General features: G+C 30.7%; 2 protein-coding genes and 1 long non-coding RNA gene across 4 annotated transcripts; 1 reads left to right on the forward strand and 2 right to left on the reverse strand.

Moving 5' to 3' along the window:
* The first annotated feature begins 6026 nt into the window (after window positions 1-6026).
* Window positions 6027-7429, forward strand: LOC109817797 (RING-H2 finger protein ATL33-like). The gene has a single exon (XM_020383140.3). It carries the CDS (start codon window positions 6436-6438, stop codon window positions 7096-7098), a length of 663 nt encoding a protein of 220 aa, XP_020238729.2. The 5' UTR covers window positions 6027-6435; the 3' UTR covers window positions 7099-7429.
* Window positions 7430-8473: 1044 nt separating this feature from the next.
* LOC145956885 (uncharacterized) lies at window positions 8474-9336 on the reverse strand. Its single transcript, XR_014433216.1, has 3 exons — window positions 8992-9336; window positions 8852-8898; window positions 8474-8580 (listed from the first exon to the last, which is right to left on the reverse strand). It is a non-coding gene; the product is annotated as an uncharacterized LOC145956885 (long non-coding RNA).
* A 2295-nt stretch (window positions 9337-11631) lies between these two features.
* On the reverse strand, window positions 11632-15368 carry LOC109816741 (protein ALP1-like). 2 transcript variants are annotated; one of them, XM_083072680.1, is made up of 5 exons: window positions 14327-15368; window positions 13954-14040; window positions 12563-13110; window positions 12250-12475; window positions 11632-12174 (listed from the first exon to the last, which is right to left on the reverse strand). In XM_083072680.1, the coding sequence occupies exons 3-5, from the start codon at window positions 13082-13084 to the stop codon at window positions 11813-11815; spliced, it is 1110 nt and encodes a 369-aa protein (XP_082928806.1). In that variant the 5' UTR covers window positions 13085-13110; window positions 13954-14040; window positions 14327-15368; the 3' UTR covers window positions 11632-11812. The 2 variants fall into 2 exon arrangements, with proteins under 2 accessions (XP_082928806.1, XP_082928805.1); XM_083072679.1 differs by having other exon boundaries at window positions 14300-14411.
* Window positions 15369-18718: the final 3350 nt, after the last annotated feature.

Raw genomic sequence — 18718 nt, forward strand, 5'->3', positions numbered from 1 at the left:
TCTTACAAATGTTACTTCGTCTTACAAAGTCTAAACTAACAACTCTTTGAAAATGTTTTCTTTCCAAAAGACATAATGTTTATTAGAATTAAAACTTATGAAAAATAAAGGATCTAAGATTATCTTTTGACTTAACAGTTATTGATCTAATGCCTTAAACATATTAACTTTGATTATGCATATTCTCAATTATTTTATTTCGATAATTATATATTTCTCAATTTGATAATCATGAATGCTCTGGCTCATATCACATATGATATGATCTATTAAGCTCTAATATATAGCTCTAGAAAAAAATTTTCACCTACTCTAATACATACTCTATGATTTGTTCCATAATGAATATTGCTTGAGTATGTCTTGATCTAATATGAGTCCCATACATTTTAGTCTATTTACACAAAAGCCTTTTATAAACATATCTCTAATACATAGCTCTAATAAAAACCTTTTTATAAACAAACTCTTTTTTTCTCGTGAAAATCCTTACTCTTACTTTGATCTCACCTAGCGTCTTTCCAAATCATCTTCAAAAAATAAGTTTTATAAAAATTCTTAAGACTTAAATAAAAACAAACTATTTCATCTTATTACCAAAATCTTACTTGTTTAAAGAAAATGTTTAGTCTCTCAAGTTTCTCTATCAAAATTTTATTTCAAAATAAATGTTTGCCACCATCAAAAAAGGGGAGTATGTTAGGTCAAAAAAAATCTTAGACTCCCTTGGTCTTAATTTTTATTATTAACAAACATAGAAGTTTTTGATCGATAGCATAAAGTTTTTGAAATGGCTAAAACAAATTGTTCACTAAGGCACAAGTTGTTAGTAAGATGAATCATGTATAAGATAATATGCTCACTAAGACGATTTTATTAAAGAATAAGATGAACTCTTAGTCATAAAATGAAAAATGCATTAAATCTTTATTATTTATGAACTCTAAACAAGATATTGACTACATCTAAACAATTCCTTAACAGATAGAATTTTAAAATGCTTCCTTAGTACCAACACTTTACAAAAAGAAAAGAAATGCATGTTTTGCATTAGAAAAGGACAAGCAAATATATGCAAACACGAAAAGTTGCAATCAAAAGTTGTTTCACCATTGCAACATCCTAACACACGCATGGTTCTAACTACTCAAATGATAAGTAGTTTTGTTAATCAAATAAGAAGTGATAATGTTGTGAAAGCTTTTGTTACACCAACAAACACTTCTCTCTTTAAGAAACATATCATGAAGACAGACAAAGCAAGCCATGAGAGAGAAGTTCAAGAACTTGCAACAACCATCTTCATCGAAGTCATATAAAAGGAAGTTTAAAGATTATAAAGAAAAAGAAATTGATTATTGTAAAAACTACATTCTTTTTTTCTATAAAACATTTGTACATAAATTTATTATATCACATCTTGATAAGAAGCCAAAATAATGTTGTAAAACTTAGTAACTCTCAATTATTAGGTTTGAGCCTGAAGAGACTTGTCTGTAAGAGAATACTTGTTCTTTGAGCTTGGAAAGACTTGACCATAAAAGAATTCTTGTTGTTTGAGCTTGGAGAGGCTCTATACGAAAAGAAACGCGGATAGATTGCTTGAAAAGACAATTCAAAGAATACATAGGATTGAGCCAAAAGTGACTTTGTAAAGAATACTTATATCTTTGACAACATAATGAAACTTGATCTGGTTGGATCAAGGACTAGATGTAGTCACGATGGCTGAAACGAAATAGTATAAAACCACTACAAGGAAAAATGATGAATTGCGACGGATAAATTGCGACGATTATCCTGAAACCGTCGTCGCTTTGATATTGCAACCCTTCATATGACGGTTTCTCCCAACCGTCGTAAAATTTTTCAACATTGCGACGATTTCTCCCAAAATCGTCACAAAATTTTCCAACATTGCGACAGTTTCTCCCAACCGTCGCAAAATTTTTCAACATTGCGACGATTTTTCCCAAAACCGTCACAAAATTTTCCAACATTGCGACAGTTTCTCCCAACCGTCGCAAAATTTTTCAACATTGCGACGGTTTCTCTCAAAACCGTCGCAAAATTTTCAAACATTATGACGGTTTCTGCCAACCTTCGCAAAACTTTCCAACATTGTGACGGTTCTTCCCAACCCTCGCAATTTACAAGACAAAAAATTGAAATAAAAATTCACACAGTCATGCACACTCCAAAATTATGTAATTTTACTTTCAATAAAAAATAGAAAAATAAAATCATAATGACATGTAATTACATTTAGAAATGTTAAAAAGAAAAAAATACTTTAATATACTATATTAATTTTATTTCTCTATCTTTTAAATTATTTTAGAATAAAAAAGTTTTATGTTAATCTTAGGAAGCTAAAAATTAATATATATATATATATATATATATATATATATATTACATTTTTTATGTGTTAGTGAAGTTAATAATTGAATCGAGAATATTGAAAAACTAATAAATAATTCATGAAATTTATTATATTAATGGTTAATTAAATATGAGATATTTGATAAATTAAATTATCTTTTCACAAATATTAACTTAAAAATCACTTTTAGGTTTGAATATAATACACAGACACATATATATAACCCCTATTTAATTAGAATGTAAAAGTTATTTTTAGTACAAACTAAATATTATTTTGTTCAAAAATTACACTAAAATTTGATAAAGTTTAGGATTAAAAATACATTTAATAGTAGATTAGACCAAAAGTAATATTTTTCTTTTGGAAGTATTATATTATCTTAATAAACTTATAATTTATTAACAATTTTATATTTTTTTGTTTAATATGAGATACACAATTATCATCAAAAAAATTATATATATATATATATATATATATAGAGAGAGAGAGAGAGAGAGAGAGAGAGGAGGAAGAAAATGACTCACAAAGTAACTCTTAATAAAGTTACTCCGCTCAATAACTCATAGTGTAAGTTGAATTTTATCGATCCAATTATTAAATTAAAAGTTATTAAATTTTACTAATAATTAATATAGAAAAAATTGATTAGAAAATAAAACAAGGATAAATACATTTTTTGAATTTTATATCTTAGATTTAAGATGAATAAATAAATTAAGTTAATTAATAATTTATTTAAAATGTTAAAATTTAATTTATAAAAATAATATTTTAAAAGAGAAAGGTTATAATAACACCAATGTAACTTTTACTAAGTATTACATCGCTCAATAATTTTATATTAAATTTAAATTTTATAAATTCAACCGTTACATTGAAATTTTTTTACTCTTAGATCATATATACAAAATTTTATATTAATTCAAGATGATTTGATACTTCATTCTTGTAAAAAAAATGACGTAATATATACATTTCAAAATATACTAAAATATGAATACTTTGATTACCTTCAAGTTGTTCAATTTTAAAAAAATTTGATATAAACATATAAAGTGATATGAACTTTCAATCTAACGGTTAGATTTACAAAATTCACATTTAATATAAGATTATTAAGCGGTGTAATACTTATTAAAACTTACACCGGTGTTATTATAACATTTCTCATTTTAAAACATATAAATTATTATTTAAACTTTTAAATTTATAATAAATAATTTAAATTGTATCATAATATTAATTTTAAATAGAAACAAGTAGATTGTTAATTATAAAAGTCAGTAGATATATAATAAATAAAGATTAATTAAATATAATATAATTATTATTAGTAATATAATTATTATATATTTATAACGATTCAGACACACTGGAATGAGAGGGATCTAATGATAGTATAAGTATGAGATTGTATAGTTGAGAATGACTTAAATGAATTAATTTGTATTACTTATACTGACAACATGTATCAGCTTTTCTGTAGCTTATCTCATAAGAACTCCACAGTTAAGTGTGTTTGACTTGGAATAATATAGGTATAGGTGACCTTCTGGAAAGTTTTCCAGAAACTGTGTAAGTAAGGACAAAACATGCTAAAAAATGAAGTATTGTGAAATGGAATCCTGGAGAAGAATAGCAACCGAATTTGAGACGTCTAAAAATTTTAATAAAATAAGAAATAAATATTTAGCGACTGATTTAGAGACAGTTAGTGCGATGGGTGCTGTAAGGGTCGCAATTCCAATTTTGTGATGATTTGTGCAACGGTTCCAATAGCCGTCGCAAAATTCACTCATGACGGACATTTTTGCGACAGTTGGTGAACCATCGTAATGGTGTCTTTGCGGCAGTTCTAACCGTCGCAATGTAGGTCATATAACTATTGCAAAATTGTCGTTTTCTTGTAGTGAACCTTGAATTCATTCTTTACTTCGTCTGCTCTCTCATATTTGTCATGGTTACTACTTCAATGAACAGAAAAAAGTAAGAGTTTTTGATGAGTTACATTATTTAATCTCACTTCTAGTGTTCCTTTTTTTCTCCATAGTCTTTCTTGCACATTTCTATGATAGAATTCTTTAACAAGAAAACAAGATGTTTGTAGATTACAACGAGGTATGTTTGCATATATCTTATTTTTTGGTAGTTATTTTGAAATAATTGGAAGGACTTGGTATGACTAAGATTTTACTTTTGCCCAACCCCAAGTAGAAAGAATGTACTCATTGTAGTTGGAACTCAATCTTGAGGAAGTAAAGTCATGTGTTCTTTTTTGTTTTTCATTAAATATCGAGCACTTTGCAATATCATCACAGCATATTTGTCATTAGCACATTACTTTACTAATATGGTCCACCTTTCCCTTTCCCTTTACCAAGGTTTTGTTTTGCCTAATAAACAAGTTATAGTTGAATATGGTTAATATTATGCCAACAAAAAATAAAAAATTAAGAAAAATTTCTAAACATTTCAGAGCAAATAATCTTGACTAATAAGAATCTAACACAAAGGTCATCACCATAACAAAGGGTAGTAAATATTGCGTCACTTTCAATTGAAAGATAAGAAAAAAAGATGAATTTGTCATAAGAAAATATTTCTTGATAATAATTTTAAAGAAAAAAATTTTTCGAGGAAAGAAGATTTGAAAGAGAGAATTTTAGAAACTTTATTCTCATATGATGGCTCAAAGTCATTTGTTTAACGGCTCAAAGTCATTTGTTTAACATGAGGTAACAAGTATATATAGAGTTTGATAACTTATAATAAATTAAGCTTATCAAGATTAGATTAACTTGTATTTAAGTTAACTAACAATTTCGAATTTTGAATTTAAAGAATTTTTCCTTCATTTGACACATCTAAATCTAGATCTAAAGTGACTAATAAAAGCTTGTCACATGATAAGGTGCAAGAGATAAAGTAAATTTTTTTAAAAGTAACTTAGCTACATTTTTTTCATCTATATAATTTAAACTAAAAACCTTATTTAAGAAATTGGAACCAAATACCGCTGACATCAATTTATATATATTCAATTTTGAACTATTTCAATTCAATCCCAAACATAAACTTTGAAATCATGAATATTCCATTAACATCTTTCAAATTATATTTAATGTTTAACTCATGGTATTTCAACAAATTGAAATGAAGCTAGTAAAAAATATACTTTTGCGATGCTTAGAAGAATGTACTAAAAGAAAGTTCAATTTTTTATAAACTCGAAAAAGTCAACTTACATATTTTTCAACTAAATCTCATTTTAGTTTCAATTTGTGAGAAAATGTCATAATAATCCTTGAAATTAAAAATAAAATAACAAATAAATTTCTGAAATTGAAATTTGTTAGTAACAATAATTTTTACCATTAACTCTATGTCAGATACTATAACAATAATAAATTATAAAATTATAGAGTAATATTATAATAAATTATACATCTCAAAGACTAAAATGACAATTTAAAATTTAAGTTTTTATTTGATATTTTTTAATTTAAAAAATTAAGAATACTTGCACATTCAAGAACTAGACTTTGGGTTTGCTCCATATTCCTCTATTAGTAATAATAAGATAATAGAAGGTGAAAAAAAAATAGATAACAGAAAATTGGGAATTAAATAATAAATAAATAAATAAACTAGCTGAATAAATAAAGAGGGACAACATATATAAACAAACTAATAAGTCACAAGTGTGATAAAAGGGTCCAGGTACACTTTTTTGTCCCCTATATCATTCAACCAAAACTTTCTCAATTCCAATCCTCATCACTCACACTCACCCAAACCAATAATTGCTTCCAAGAATTCACAACACAACTTCACCCCCAATCCCTCTCATTCTCCCAACAACCATTTTCAACCACCTTTTTTCCCAGTAAATAAATAAATCCAACCAAAACAAACAAGCCAAGAAAAATAAAAGTCAAAAACCCAAAAAGTTTCCAACCAAAACCACACATGACATAATTCACATTAATAATAATAATAATAATAATAATAATAATCCCTCCCTCACCACTTTCTCCATCACAATGCAAAACCCACCCACCGTTGTCGCCTCAGCCCCGCCGCCGCTCCCCCTCCTCCCTCCGCCGCGCCCCGCCGGCCAAGTCACCGTCCTCCCCTTCCCACCGCCGCCCCCGTTCCCCGGAGCCCCCAACTCCGTCTTCCAGATCACCGTCCTCCCCCTCCCGCCGCCGCCGCCGCTCGCCGGAGCTCCCAGCTCCGTCGATCTCTCCCCGCTCGAGTTCCTCCTCGCCCTCCTCGCCGTCGTCACCATCCCGGCGCTAATCTACACCTTCATCTTCGCCTTCCGCTGCCCCTCGCGCCGCCGCTGGCTGCGCGAGCCTTCCGCCGGCGAGCCCTCCGTGGCGTCGGAAGCTTCCCACCTCGACGTCGAGATCGCCGCCACCGCCGCCACCGCCGACACCGGCGTAAAGTACCGGAAAGAGACCCACGGCAAGGAAATCGGCGGCGAGTGCCCGGTGTGCCTGTCGGCGTTCGCCGACGGCGAAGAAGTCCGGCAGCTGAGCGCGTGCAAACACTCGTTTCACGCTTCTTGCATTGACATGTGGCTCAGTAAGCACTCCAATTGTCCAATTTGTCGTGCCGTCATTGTTGTCACTACTATTACCACTACTCGCAACGGTGACTCTGAACAGAGTTATCATCGCGATGCGTCTAGTTTTGTTTGATTTTTAATTTTTGGTAATTTTTTTTTATAAATATGGAGTTTTTACCTTTTATAAAGAAAATCCGATTATTCGTGATTTGTAAGTAGTGTTCGGGATTTCTAAGTAGTTTCCACTCCTTTATGGTACTTGAGTTGTGAATGTTGGGTGAGAAGGGGTTTGGTGGAGTGAGAGTAGTGAGGAGGATAGATAGGAATTGGGAAAAGTTGCATCCAAGTTCAGTGATTGAACACTTGAATTGTAATGGAATGATACTTCTGTGTATCAGTGTATGATTTGGATTTATGGCTTAAAATGGAATCTAGATAGCTGGGAAGTTTCCTTTCCGATTCAATTGTCCTAATTTGGCAAACTTGTTACTGTTTTTTCTCACTTGATTCAGGCACTTTACTGTCCAGGAGTTTTTTTCTTGCATTTAGCAGCAAATAAGCAAACATTTTTAATATGGCGTTTATTTTATAAGTTTAAGAAAAGTTTAGATAAATTTGGTTCAAAATATATTTGTATTTTTTATGAATAAAATAATAAATAAGAGAGATGTAAATTGATTTTAATGTTGATGGATAAGATATTAATGACATGTTAAGACCTACAACAAAATTTAAAATATTAATAAATAAGTCTTATTCAATCATAATTATTTTATAAATATATGGACACTTAAATATTTTTTATTTTAGAAAAGTTGTCTATTAAGTGAAATAATAAGAGCTTTTTTTTTAACTAAGAAATAATAAGAGTTAAATTTGAATTTTTAACCACGTAGATGACTTAAATAGTATTTAGGTATTGAATTAAACAATATTTAATACTCCTATAACTATTAAAATTTAATGTTGTGTTTGGATAAATCATTTCTAAAATTCAAGGAATTTCAAATTCTTAGAATTTGAATTACTCTCAATTGAATTCCTTTCCTTTTTCAAATATTTTGTTTGGATAGAGAATTTTTCAATATCTTATATTTCAATTATCTTGTTTGGATAAAGTATTTCAAATTCTATTAAGTAAAATTTCATTTTTAAATATTTATTAAAAAGTTAAAGTTTTAATATTAAATTTTATTTAAATATATTTAATAATTGGAAATTAATTTTAATATTAAAAATTTTAATTAATTCAAAAATAGTATTAGACATTATATTTAATCAATTTTTTCTTTATAAATTTAAAAAATATTTTAAATTCACAACATATTTAAAATCTTCAAAATACCATTAACATATATAAAACAATTAATACACATTGATTCACGATACGAAATAAGTTCATTTTAAACTAAGAAAAAAATAATAAGAATGTTTAACTTTGAGTATAGGTGGTTCAAAATCATAATATCTCATACAAATTTAAACCAAATACTAATGAAATTTCAAATGTATTTTATGTCCATATTAAAATAACAAAAATAAAAGATAGTTTGTCGAAGATATCAAGATCACAACTTCAAGTCCAAAGATTTTCACCTCCTCATAAAAGCAAAGCCTACAAAAGAATAAAAACAAATAACAATAATAATAAGACCAAGGATCAAAACTCAAATAACAAGACTTTTTTTTTGTTATCACACTTTAAATTTACACAAGTATATAATATATGATAAACTACAATAATATGTTAAGCATGAGTTTAATCTAAAAACAATGAAGAGCCACATGGAACGTGGTGCAAAACTTAAACATGGAATAATGGTTTAGATTAGTTTACAGATTGGATTTAGAAAATGGTCAGAAATCAAGTCAAGTAAGTAATTGACCTGATGATAAAATCCAAATATTCATGGAATGCATAAAAGCTCCAAACCTGAAACATACAAAATACATGAAAAAGTTAGAAAGTTAACTTCCAACAATCAATCAAATTAATTAAAATTAATAAGTTATGAAAAAAAATTACATCAAGAAATATGTGTTAAAACATAAGCTGCCTTTTTCTCAATTGGAAGAGCTTTCACAATAGCTAACTGTTTTGGAGTGTCAGATAACCATTTAACAGCTTTGGCCCATTGGTGTTGATTAAGGTTTGGTATCAAAGCTACTTCAGCTAACACTTCTTGAATAAAAGCATTTTCATCAATCGTAATATCAAATGCTTGAACAAGTCGCTTTAAAGATTCAGCCACTTCTTTCAACGAATTAGCTATTCCATCTTTTTCTCCTGTCTTTCTCCTCTGAGATTGTGTACTAGTAGAAGCTGAAGATTGACCCCTTCTTTGTGTAGTAAAACCAGGTTCATCTAAATATATGGAATCACTAGCACCCTCTAAACTTAATTCCCCTTCATTTATCTCTCTGCTCATGACCTCATCAGCATCCATAGCAGTCTCAGCTCCATGTCCAGTGGCTCTATCTTTGGCACACAAGTCCACTATATCATCCCAGTTTACAATCACCTTAAATCGAAACTGTCTTGCTTCTTTATGCGCCTTAAAAACAAAAAGAAACAAGTCAATAATAGAAAAATCAATATAATTATGCATATCATTTCCCACTGAAGTCATACCAGAAAGTGACATGTCTGCAATGTAACAAAATCTAGTTTATAAACATCTCTAGTAAAAAAATACAAAGCTGAAAATGCCTACATTCTATCAAAAGAAGTTTTGTTCAAATGCAATATCGTATATTATTGCTATGCTAGAATGCCAATCGCTGACTAAATATATAATACATCTAAAAAATATGGCAGATGCTAGCAAAACTCAGATAACTAAACAGCACATGCTCCAGAATGCAAAGTGCTCATAAATACAAAGAGCAGGGTGCGGAAGCACACATGTTGACACCTTATCAAATTATCAGTACACACCAAGTAGCATAAAATGTCAACTATTGTTACTTGACTGAAATTAGAGTAGCCACACAAATTCTTGGATCCGCTTCCACTCCATGGCTTCACAACTGAATCCTTTTCAATTTTCGAATCCACCACTATCTCTCAGTGGATCTTCCACCCCAACCCACTCTTCTGCTCCTGTCTCAATGTCACATCCAATTTCAATTTTCAATGCGACTTGATACAAAATTAATTCCTACTTTGGAAGCAGTAGGTCGGGGCAGTAATTAAGACTAGCTATGAACTCAATAATCCCACTGCAATTCTATTGAGGATGATCATGCATTTTGGTATGAAAGCAAGAGTTGCTGGCAGTGGGAGCATCAGGATCATTATAAAGGTTTGACTCTAAAAAAATTTATTCTTTTGAAACAGACTTAAGTTGTGCAAGGCAGAAAACAGAGTTAAATATTAGCAAAGACACGGACACAAGATCAGAACAGATAAGAGAAACTAAATCAAAGAATGCTCAAACAAGGCACCAACATAGCAAAATGTGAAGATGGATTATAAATTCAGAACAGAGAACATAATCACAAGGGGAAAATGATTTTGACAACTATCATTCCAGTTCCTCCCCTGTATAAAATAAAAAATAGCAAAAGTATTTCGAGAGACATTGGCAGCTTGCAATAATCAGCAACAACATACCAAACCATATAAAGTAATTTAATCAAATATTGTTTAAGGATGATTTAGAGTTGAACTTGAATTTTCCCAATGCTGTCACTCGGTCACAGTTGCACCTCCCAGAAAATCACAGCTCAAAAATGCGCAAAACGATCTTTCTCTCTTTAGCACAAATTAAACCCGGTAAAATTTCAATCACTAAAACCCGAAATAATAAAAATACTTTCCCCAGGGTATACCTCAAAAAGCCCAGAAACGCATCTATATTCTGCGTCTGTCCAACTAGTTAACAAAGAACAAAGATTATATACTACACTCAAACTCCATAATACCATACGTTGAATTGTTATAACATAAAAAAATCCAACTTTGAAAAGTCCAAGAATTAGAGGCCAACTATCAATCTGACAAACCCTATATAAATGAAACTCACAATCTAATAAATCATAAAGACCTAGTCCAGACACTAACATTTACATTGCTTTTAAAAAATGATAATATAAGATTACTTACATTGACATACTCATTCCAAGCATTTTCATTGTCAACTGTAATCATGTGGTTTGTACCATCCCAATCAAATCCACTTTGACTAAGGATGTCACTAACAACTCCATACCATGATCTCCAAAGTTTGATACGATTTTTTACATTCTCCCAAGTGACTTGGATTTTGAAGTTGGTAGATAACACTACAGCTGCAGCATTGTATGCTACCCTTTTCCAAGCTCCATCACTCTTGTTGCCCAAACTTCTTTGATCTCGTAATACATCAGCTAATACATGCTCCATCTCCAAATTCCATGAGAAATAACTTCTTGTTTCTTCATTATTTCTTTCTGTCATCTTTCGCTTTCCCTTCAAGTTCTCTTTGGATGACTCCATTGAAGTTAATATCACCTATTAACCTACATATAAAAAATGTCACATACAACCCACAAAAGTAACTTGATCAATCCAATTCATAATTCTAGATCATGTAAATATTTTTTTGTAAACAAATGGAAGCTATCAAAAGACAATATTTCAAGCAAAGTTTTCTTCAATCAAGTACAAAAAAGTCCATCAAGTACATAAAAGTCTTTATTCAATAGAAAATTACATAAAAAAAAAACTCTCCCTAAGTAATGTTTCTTCTAACTTGGTAGTTAGCAAACATATTTATCGCTAATGTATCTCGAAATCTTGTCCACTCCTCAGTAACTTGAATAGTTGCAACCTCGTCTATGACATTGTTTTGAACTCTTTCTCTTCATTGGCTGGTTAGCTCCTCATCAACAATAGATAAGAGCTCCAAGTCTTGAACCTCTAAAAGTTGATCAGTTTGTTGCTCATCTCTTATAAAATTGTGTAACACAAAACAAGCATTAATAATTCTTATTTGTGTCTTTATATCAAAAACTGAAGGAGTTCTTAATATACTCCATCTTTTTTTCAGTATTCCAAAAGACCTTTCTATTGCATTTCGTGCACTTGAATGACGAAGATTAAATAACTCCTTGAAATTTTGAGGGGTGTTTCCAATCCACTCATTCAGATGATATCTAGTCCCTCGATATGGTGCTAAGAATCCTGGACCATTAGTATATCCCGCATCCACAAGAAAGTACTTACCTACAATTTTTAAAAATAAAAATTACAACTTAGAACTAGATAAAATTAAATAAAATACTATGTACATGATATTACCAGTTGGAATTTCAAGTTTATTTTGACGACGTAAAGCATCTCGTAATACTCGAGAATCTCCTGCTGACCCTTCCCACCCAGGTAACGCATAAATAAACCTTAAATCTGGACCACAGGCTGCTAACACATTTGTAGAGACATCGCCCTTTCTATTACGATATTTAGGCCTATCTTCAAGAGAAACTGTTACCGGAATATGTGTCCCATCAAGTGCTCCAACACATTTCTACAAACAACACAAGTGTATTTATATATTTAGTTTTTCAAAAAGGTTTATTGTAAGTTTGACTAGCCTTACAATTGATAAACTTACCTCAAACCATCTCCATTTATTTTCACCCGGACCTTCTAGACAAGTATGAAACTTCAAATAATCCTGGCTCACTTTCATTACAGCTCTTAAGACATTATTAAATTTTCGGCTTATTGTTTCTTTAGATCTACAGTAACTAAAGTGCACTACTCTGTACTTTAGGTTGTGAGCAAGGATATGTAAAAACATTGCCACCGCTTCAGTTATTGGAACATTTCTTGTTCTTACTAACCCCCCTCTTTCTTGCAAAATTCTACAAAGCTTGAAAAATGCACTCTTACTGAGCCTTAACTGTTCAATGCAATCTTTTTCTGCCCCTCTATAAAGACGATTAAGGAAACTACGTCGCTCCAGTTCCCAATTATGAGCTGGTTCCTTAATAAAATAATTATTATGATACCATGCTACTACACCCATAAGCATATAAACCACGCAAGCAACAACAAATATGATTATCTCCTTAAACTCTTCTCTTTTACGTTTTCTTGATGTAATTCCGGTATTAACTATGCTAACATCCATTTCTTCTCAATCTACACCCTGTGAAACTAATATAAGAGAGAGAAAACTAAAATAATTAAAATGAAACTAATATAAAATGTCATGAATGCATTTTGTTTATGTTAAAAAATATTTTAGTTTTTGTTTCCATATGAAGAATCAAGAGTATAACATAATTTTAATATTTCTCTTGTCTATATCTATATGCATAAGTAATCTTTCAAGTCAGGGAATACCAATGATTGATTGTAGGTGAAACAAAAGCCTTTTCAATTGTAGAATTTCATATTTATTTGAAATCTCAAGGGTAATGTACAATAATCCTTTTCAATTCTAATACAAAAATATAAAAAATTGGCACACAAGATGAAGAAGAACAAAAGCCTTGTCCTGTTAAATGAAATCATTAACATAAATCACATCTGGCCATTCCGCTACATGCATGCAAGATAAACATGACAATAATTCATAATTTGGCAATTGTATAGACATGGGGAGAGAAAGAGCATATAATGATTTTATTTAATTAAAGAATCAAAAAGCAACCAACACCAATTTGCAGCAGAGATAAAAGTTGGGGAAAAAAGATGAAGTTGCCCAAGGTGACACCTTATAATAACTCTCCTCTGCCTTGAAAAATACCTATCATGAACCTATTTTTGTATAGCAGAAATATACAATACCTTTGATAATTCTGCTGCAAAATCTGCCCCAAGTAAATTTAACCATATTATTGGTAAGTTTCAGGCAATGCAATGTATACCTTCAGTAGATAAAAATCTTTACAAAATATGGAATTCTATATGCATTTTTTAGTCTGCATATATGCTAATTATTAACTGTTCTATAAAACAAAATTAAGCAAATATAAAGTTCAAGTAGAAATCCACCTGATAAATGCAGCACAAATGATCTAATCAACTGTCTCTAGAATTGCAGTAACGAATCCACTACAATTTAGATAATTGAAATTTGACCTGCAAAAAAAATAACTCTAATCTCAATCTTCATTCATAAGGTAAGGAAGCTCTACAGCTCCAACTCTGTTCCTACTGGCATATATAGCAGAAAAATAATATCAATCCTTAAACGTGGTCTACCACTTGCAGTCACTGTTCAATAATAGTAATATCTATATATATAGAACATTTATAAACCCAAATCAATAACAAATTCAACAACGAATTCAATAAAAATTCAAATGGAACCCTAATTTGAAAGAGAGAAAAAATGAACCTGAGTAAAGGGAGAAATCAAGAATACCGCGCAAGAGGGAAAAAGCAAGGATCATAAGGGAGAGGGAAAGCAATGATCATGAGCAAGAGAATCGGAAGAAAGTGAGCTTAGATCACGAGAATCGCAAGAAAGGAACATTGCGAGAGAAGAGCGTCACGAGAGAGACTCCAAGCATCACGAGAGCGAGTGAGCACGAGCATTGCGTGCGAGAGAGTGAGAGGGTGTGAGCCGCGTGTGTGCGTTCGCGAATGACCGAGCGTGAGTGGAGAAATTTCAAATTCTCCACTTTTTTACGGAATTTCAAATTCTACAAATTTAGTTAATTAAAATACTTCGTAAAAATGACAGGATTTGAATTTCTCTCTAAATCATTTATCCAAACAAATCATTTAATCATGAAGTATTTAAAATTCTTTAAATAAATGAATTACTCCAAAAAATTACCCTATCCAAACACACTATTAGTGTCAAATATGGAATTTTTTCGATAAATTTTTTATTAGTTTTTGTTTGACAAGTAAAATTTTAAATTAAACTGAATTTTACTGAATTTTGATTATTATATATTTAATCTAAGAATTCTCAATATATCATTTATTTAGTAATTATGCGGGTATCATCTCATATTTACTAATAATATTGCGAGTTTGATCTTTAATAAACCAATCATTAATGAGATTTTACTTACAAAGTAAAGCATTAGAACACTATTTTTATTAATAAAATAAAAGAGCATGCAGTGCAATTTAGAGATGTTTTCCCATTCTGCACGTGAAAATTTAGAGATAACTTCCTAATAAATAGGCAATAATGGCTATAGAGTTTCCTGGGAAATGAAAAAGTATGGCCAATGAGATAATTTGCACAACAAATTACAATTAAAATGTCATTATCGTAGTGTTTTTAAGGTCATATAGTATTACATTAATAAAATTAAATTTAGATTTTTATAATTAGATTTTGAGTTCAAATTTTATAAATAAAATAAAGGTAGTTGACTGGAAAAAAAATCACTAAAGGTGATGAATTAAATTTTTTAATTTTTAGTTAAAATTAATATTTAATATAATTAATAAAGATTTCACATCGATAATATAATTAAAAAAATATATTATTTGTAAAATTATACTGTAAAATGATGAAAGCTAACACATAATTTGTTATTATTTATTTATTGTAATATTACCTTAAAAATTATATCTTAAAATCTTTACCACAAATATAAAAGTAATCTCAACATCAAATTTGCTAACTATATATATTAAATAATTATAAATTTTCATATTTTAATGTTTTTCAAATAATCTGTCATTTAAAAGATTTGGATAATGAATTTTTAATGTTATTCTGGTTTAATTTTTTTATTAAATAAAATATAAATAGATTTATAAAGAATCGATAATTAATAAGAAATTTTTTATAGACAACGAGTATCCTCTATAGAGATGGACATATTTGTTTGAGCTAGATAATTAACGAGAATGAGAGAGTGTGAGAGTGAAAAACAAAATGTTAAGAATTCATTAATGTAAGGCAGAACAATAACTTTAATAAGAAAAGTAGGGATAAATGGAATAAATGATAAGTTAAATATTATATTATATTTTTTATTATTATTTAATTTTTATGATTTATTTTGATCTTTTGTTTTTAAAAAAAAATCCTTTTGATTTTTTATTTTTAAATTTTGAATAAATTCATTTTGATCATTTTCAATTTTGTGATACAATTTTAATTTTTATTTATTCAAGACATGATGCAGGTCATAGCCTATCTGCCTCACTAATGTTGAGCATAGGATAGGTAGTACCGGACGATAGTCAAAGGAGATCTCTCTAACTTGGTTATATTGAATGTGAGTTGAGGGTCATCGAGCATGGTTGCCTCCAAGGCTATTTGACTTGGTGACGCTAGACTCGAGTTGAGTGGCACTAGGCAAGGTCAAGATAGTAGCTCTCTGTCTAAATGACTCCAGATGCAAGTTGTGTGATGTCGGTCATGAGTTAGGCAAAGACTCTTTGCTTGAATGAGGCCAAGTGTGGGTGTAGTAACCCAATTTCGTCCGGGAAATGTCAATTTTGTTTTAAAAAAATAACAAAAAAAGGTATGAACAAGAAAGAATAAAAAAGACAAAAATATAAAAGGCAAATGTAACACCTCAATTTTCATACTTTTGTGGAGGGTAATTTAATAATTTTCATATGTTTTTAATAGCTCAGAATGGGTTGTTCCCAAAACTGGAACGAATCGTTCCCAAACTGGAACGGGCCGTTCCAACCTTCCAAAAAGATCTAAATTTTCAAGCCCGGAACGGGCCGTTCCAAAACTGGGGTCGTTCCAACCATCCAAAAAGATCTAAATTTTCAAGTCCGGAACGGGCCGTTCCAACCTTCCAAAAAACCTTAAAATTTCTAGCCTAGAACGGGCCGTTCCAAAACTGGAATGGGCAGCTCCAACCTTACAAAGAGCCCTGAAATTTCTAGTCCGGAACGAGCTGTTCCAAAACTGGAACGGGCCGTTCCAACCATCCAAAAAGACATAAATTCTAGCCCAGAACGGGCTGTTCCCAGAAACTAGAACGGCCCGTTCCCAAACTGGAACGGGCCGTTCTAACCTATTAAAAAGAACTATAATTTCTAGCCCGGAACGGGCCGTTTCCAAACTCCAAAAACACCTCTAAATTCTAGCCCAGAACGGGCCGTTCCGAAATTGGAACAGCCCGTTCCGAAGTTGGCCGTTGTGAGTAAAATTGTATCCCCGGAACGGGCCGTTCCGGTCCTTCCTGAAAGTCTATAAATAGCAGCCCTTGCCTTCCCAAAGGGCACTCACACACACCCACACACACACATCTCCACCTTGGACCAGAGGGGACCCAAAGGAAGAGACCAACAAGTTACCGCTACTATAGCGAAGAATTGTGAGTATATTAAACTCATTTCTTTTATTTATTTTTATATCTGTGAGTAGTTCTTATTTAAATTCAAAATGTAATTAAATTCCAAAATATAGTGTTACAATATTTAATGTAAATATCTGAAATTATTGTATCAAAATTTTATTGGAGGAATGGTTAACTAGATGTGACATCTTTTTAACCTTTGAATTTAAAGTACAAGTTGTGACAACTTATCTTTAAATTTGTCCTCCAAAAAAACGAAAATGTCCAACCAAGAAATTTTTTAATCACAACATCTATAACAATATTATAATTACAATTTTATTGAATTCACTTTGGTGTACACCTTGGTCAATTTTATATTTTTAGGGTGAATGAGCTGAGACAGTTCAAGAATCCTATATTTAACAAAAATAAATTTAATTAAAAAATATCAACACACAAATATTTTCTACCAAAGAACTACGTGACTCTGATTCTTCATTACACATGAAGATACGTAGGAGCAAGAACTAAATCTTGTCGAGCCAAAAAATAAAAAATATATTATTTTCTTTTCTATATAATAATAATAATTTAGTTAAATAAAATATATTTGATCATTTTAGTGAGATAAATATTTTATAAATTATAAATAATTAGTTTAATTAATTAAAGGTAATCGTCTTAGGACGAACGTTGTGAGGTGCTAATACCTTCCTCACACGTAATCGACTCCCGAACTCAAAAATTTGGTTTTCGTAGACTTTTTTCTATTTTATGGTTTTTCCAATATTTTTCCGTAAAAAACAACATTGGTGGCGACTCCCTTTTTTTCAATTTATTTTTCGCCGTCCCGTCGCGACCGAGGTTGCTACAGTGGGATTAGCCACACTAGGCGTGATTAAAACATGGGTTCTCTGCCTTATTCACGCCAGACGCAGGTGAATTGATGTTGGGCATGGAAAAGCCAAAGGCTCTCTACCTCAATGATGCTAGGCGTAGGGAGAATGATGTCGAATGTTGATTGCCAAATGAAAATGTCTTGTTTATTTGACTAAGTGTTTAATAATGGATTAGTAGGTTAGATTACTCATATGAATTATGTTGTTATATGACTTTAGCTTCTTATGCATTGATCTATGATGATGTATGTTGATACTTAAGTTGTTTAAAGTTGGAAGTTGATAAGAGTTGAAAGTAGTAAAATTGTATGTTATGGAGTGTGGAAGTAACTATGTTATAAATGTTTAATGCATTGAGTTGAGTTGTATTGATTGACTTAGTACTAGAGGAGAGATTTTTTTTTAAAAGAAAAATGAATGTCCCATTGTGAGAATATGGTGTTGTGATGCTCTACGAGCCCATTTGTTGGAAAAAGCCTTATTGAGTAGTTAACTCTTGAAATGTAGTGTTAAGTCTTCTTTATGACTTTAGTAGATACAATATGGGGCCAAGTCGAGCAATAGTGATTATAATTTATAAGTGACCATATGTAGAACCGTATGGTGGCAAGGTTGAGCCATACATATATGAAGTGACCA

Source organism: Cajanus cajan, chromosome 4 (genome assembly GCF_000230855.2).
Source record: "Cajanus cajan strain Asha chromosome 4, NIPB_CcT2T_4, whole genome shotgun sequence".
Lineage (NCBI taxonomy): Eukaryota > Viridiplantae > Streptophyta > Magnoliopsida > Fabales > Fabaceae > Cajanus > Cajanus cajan.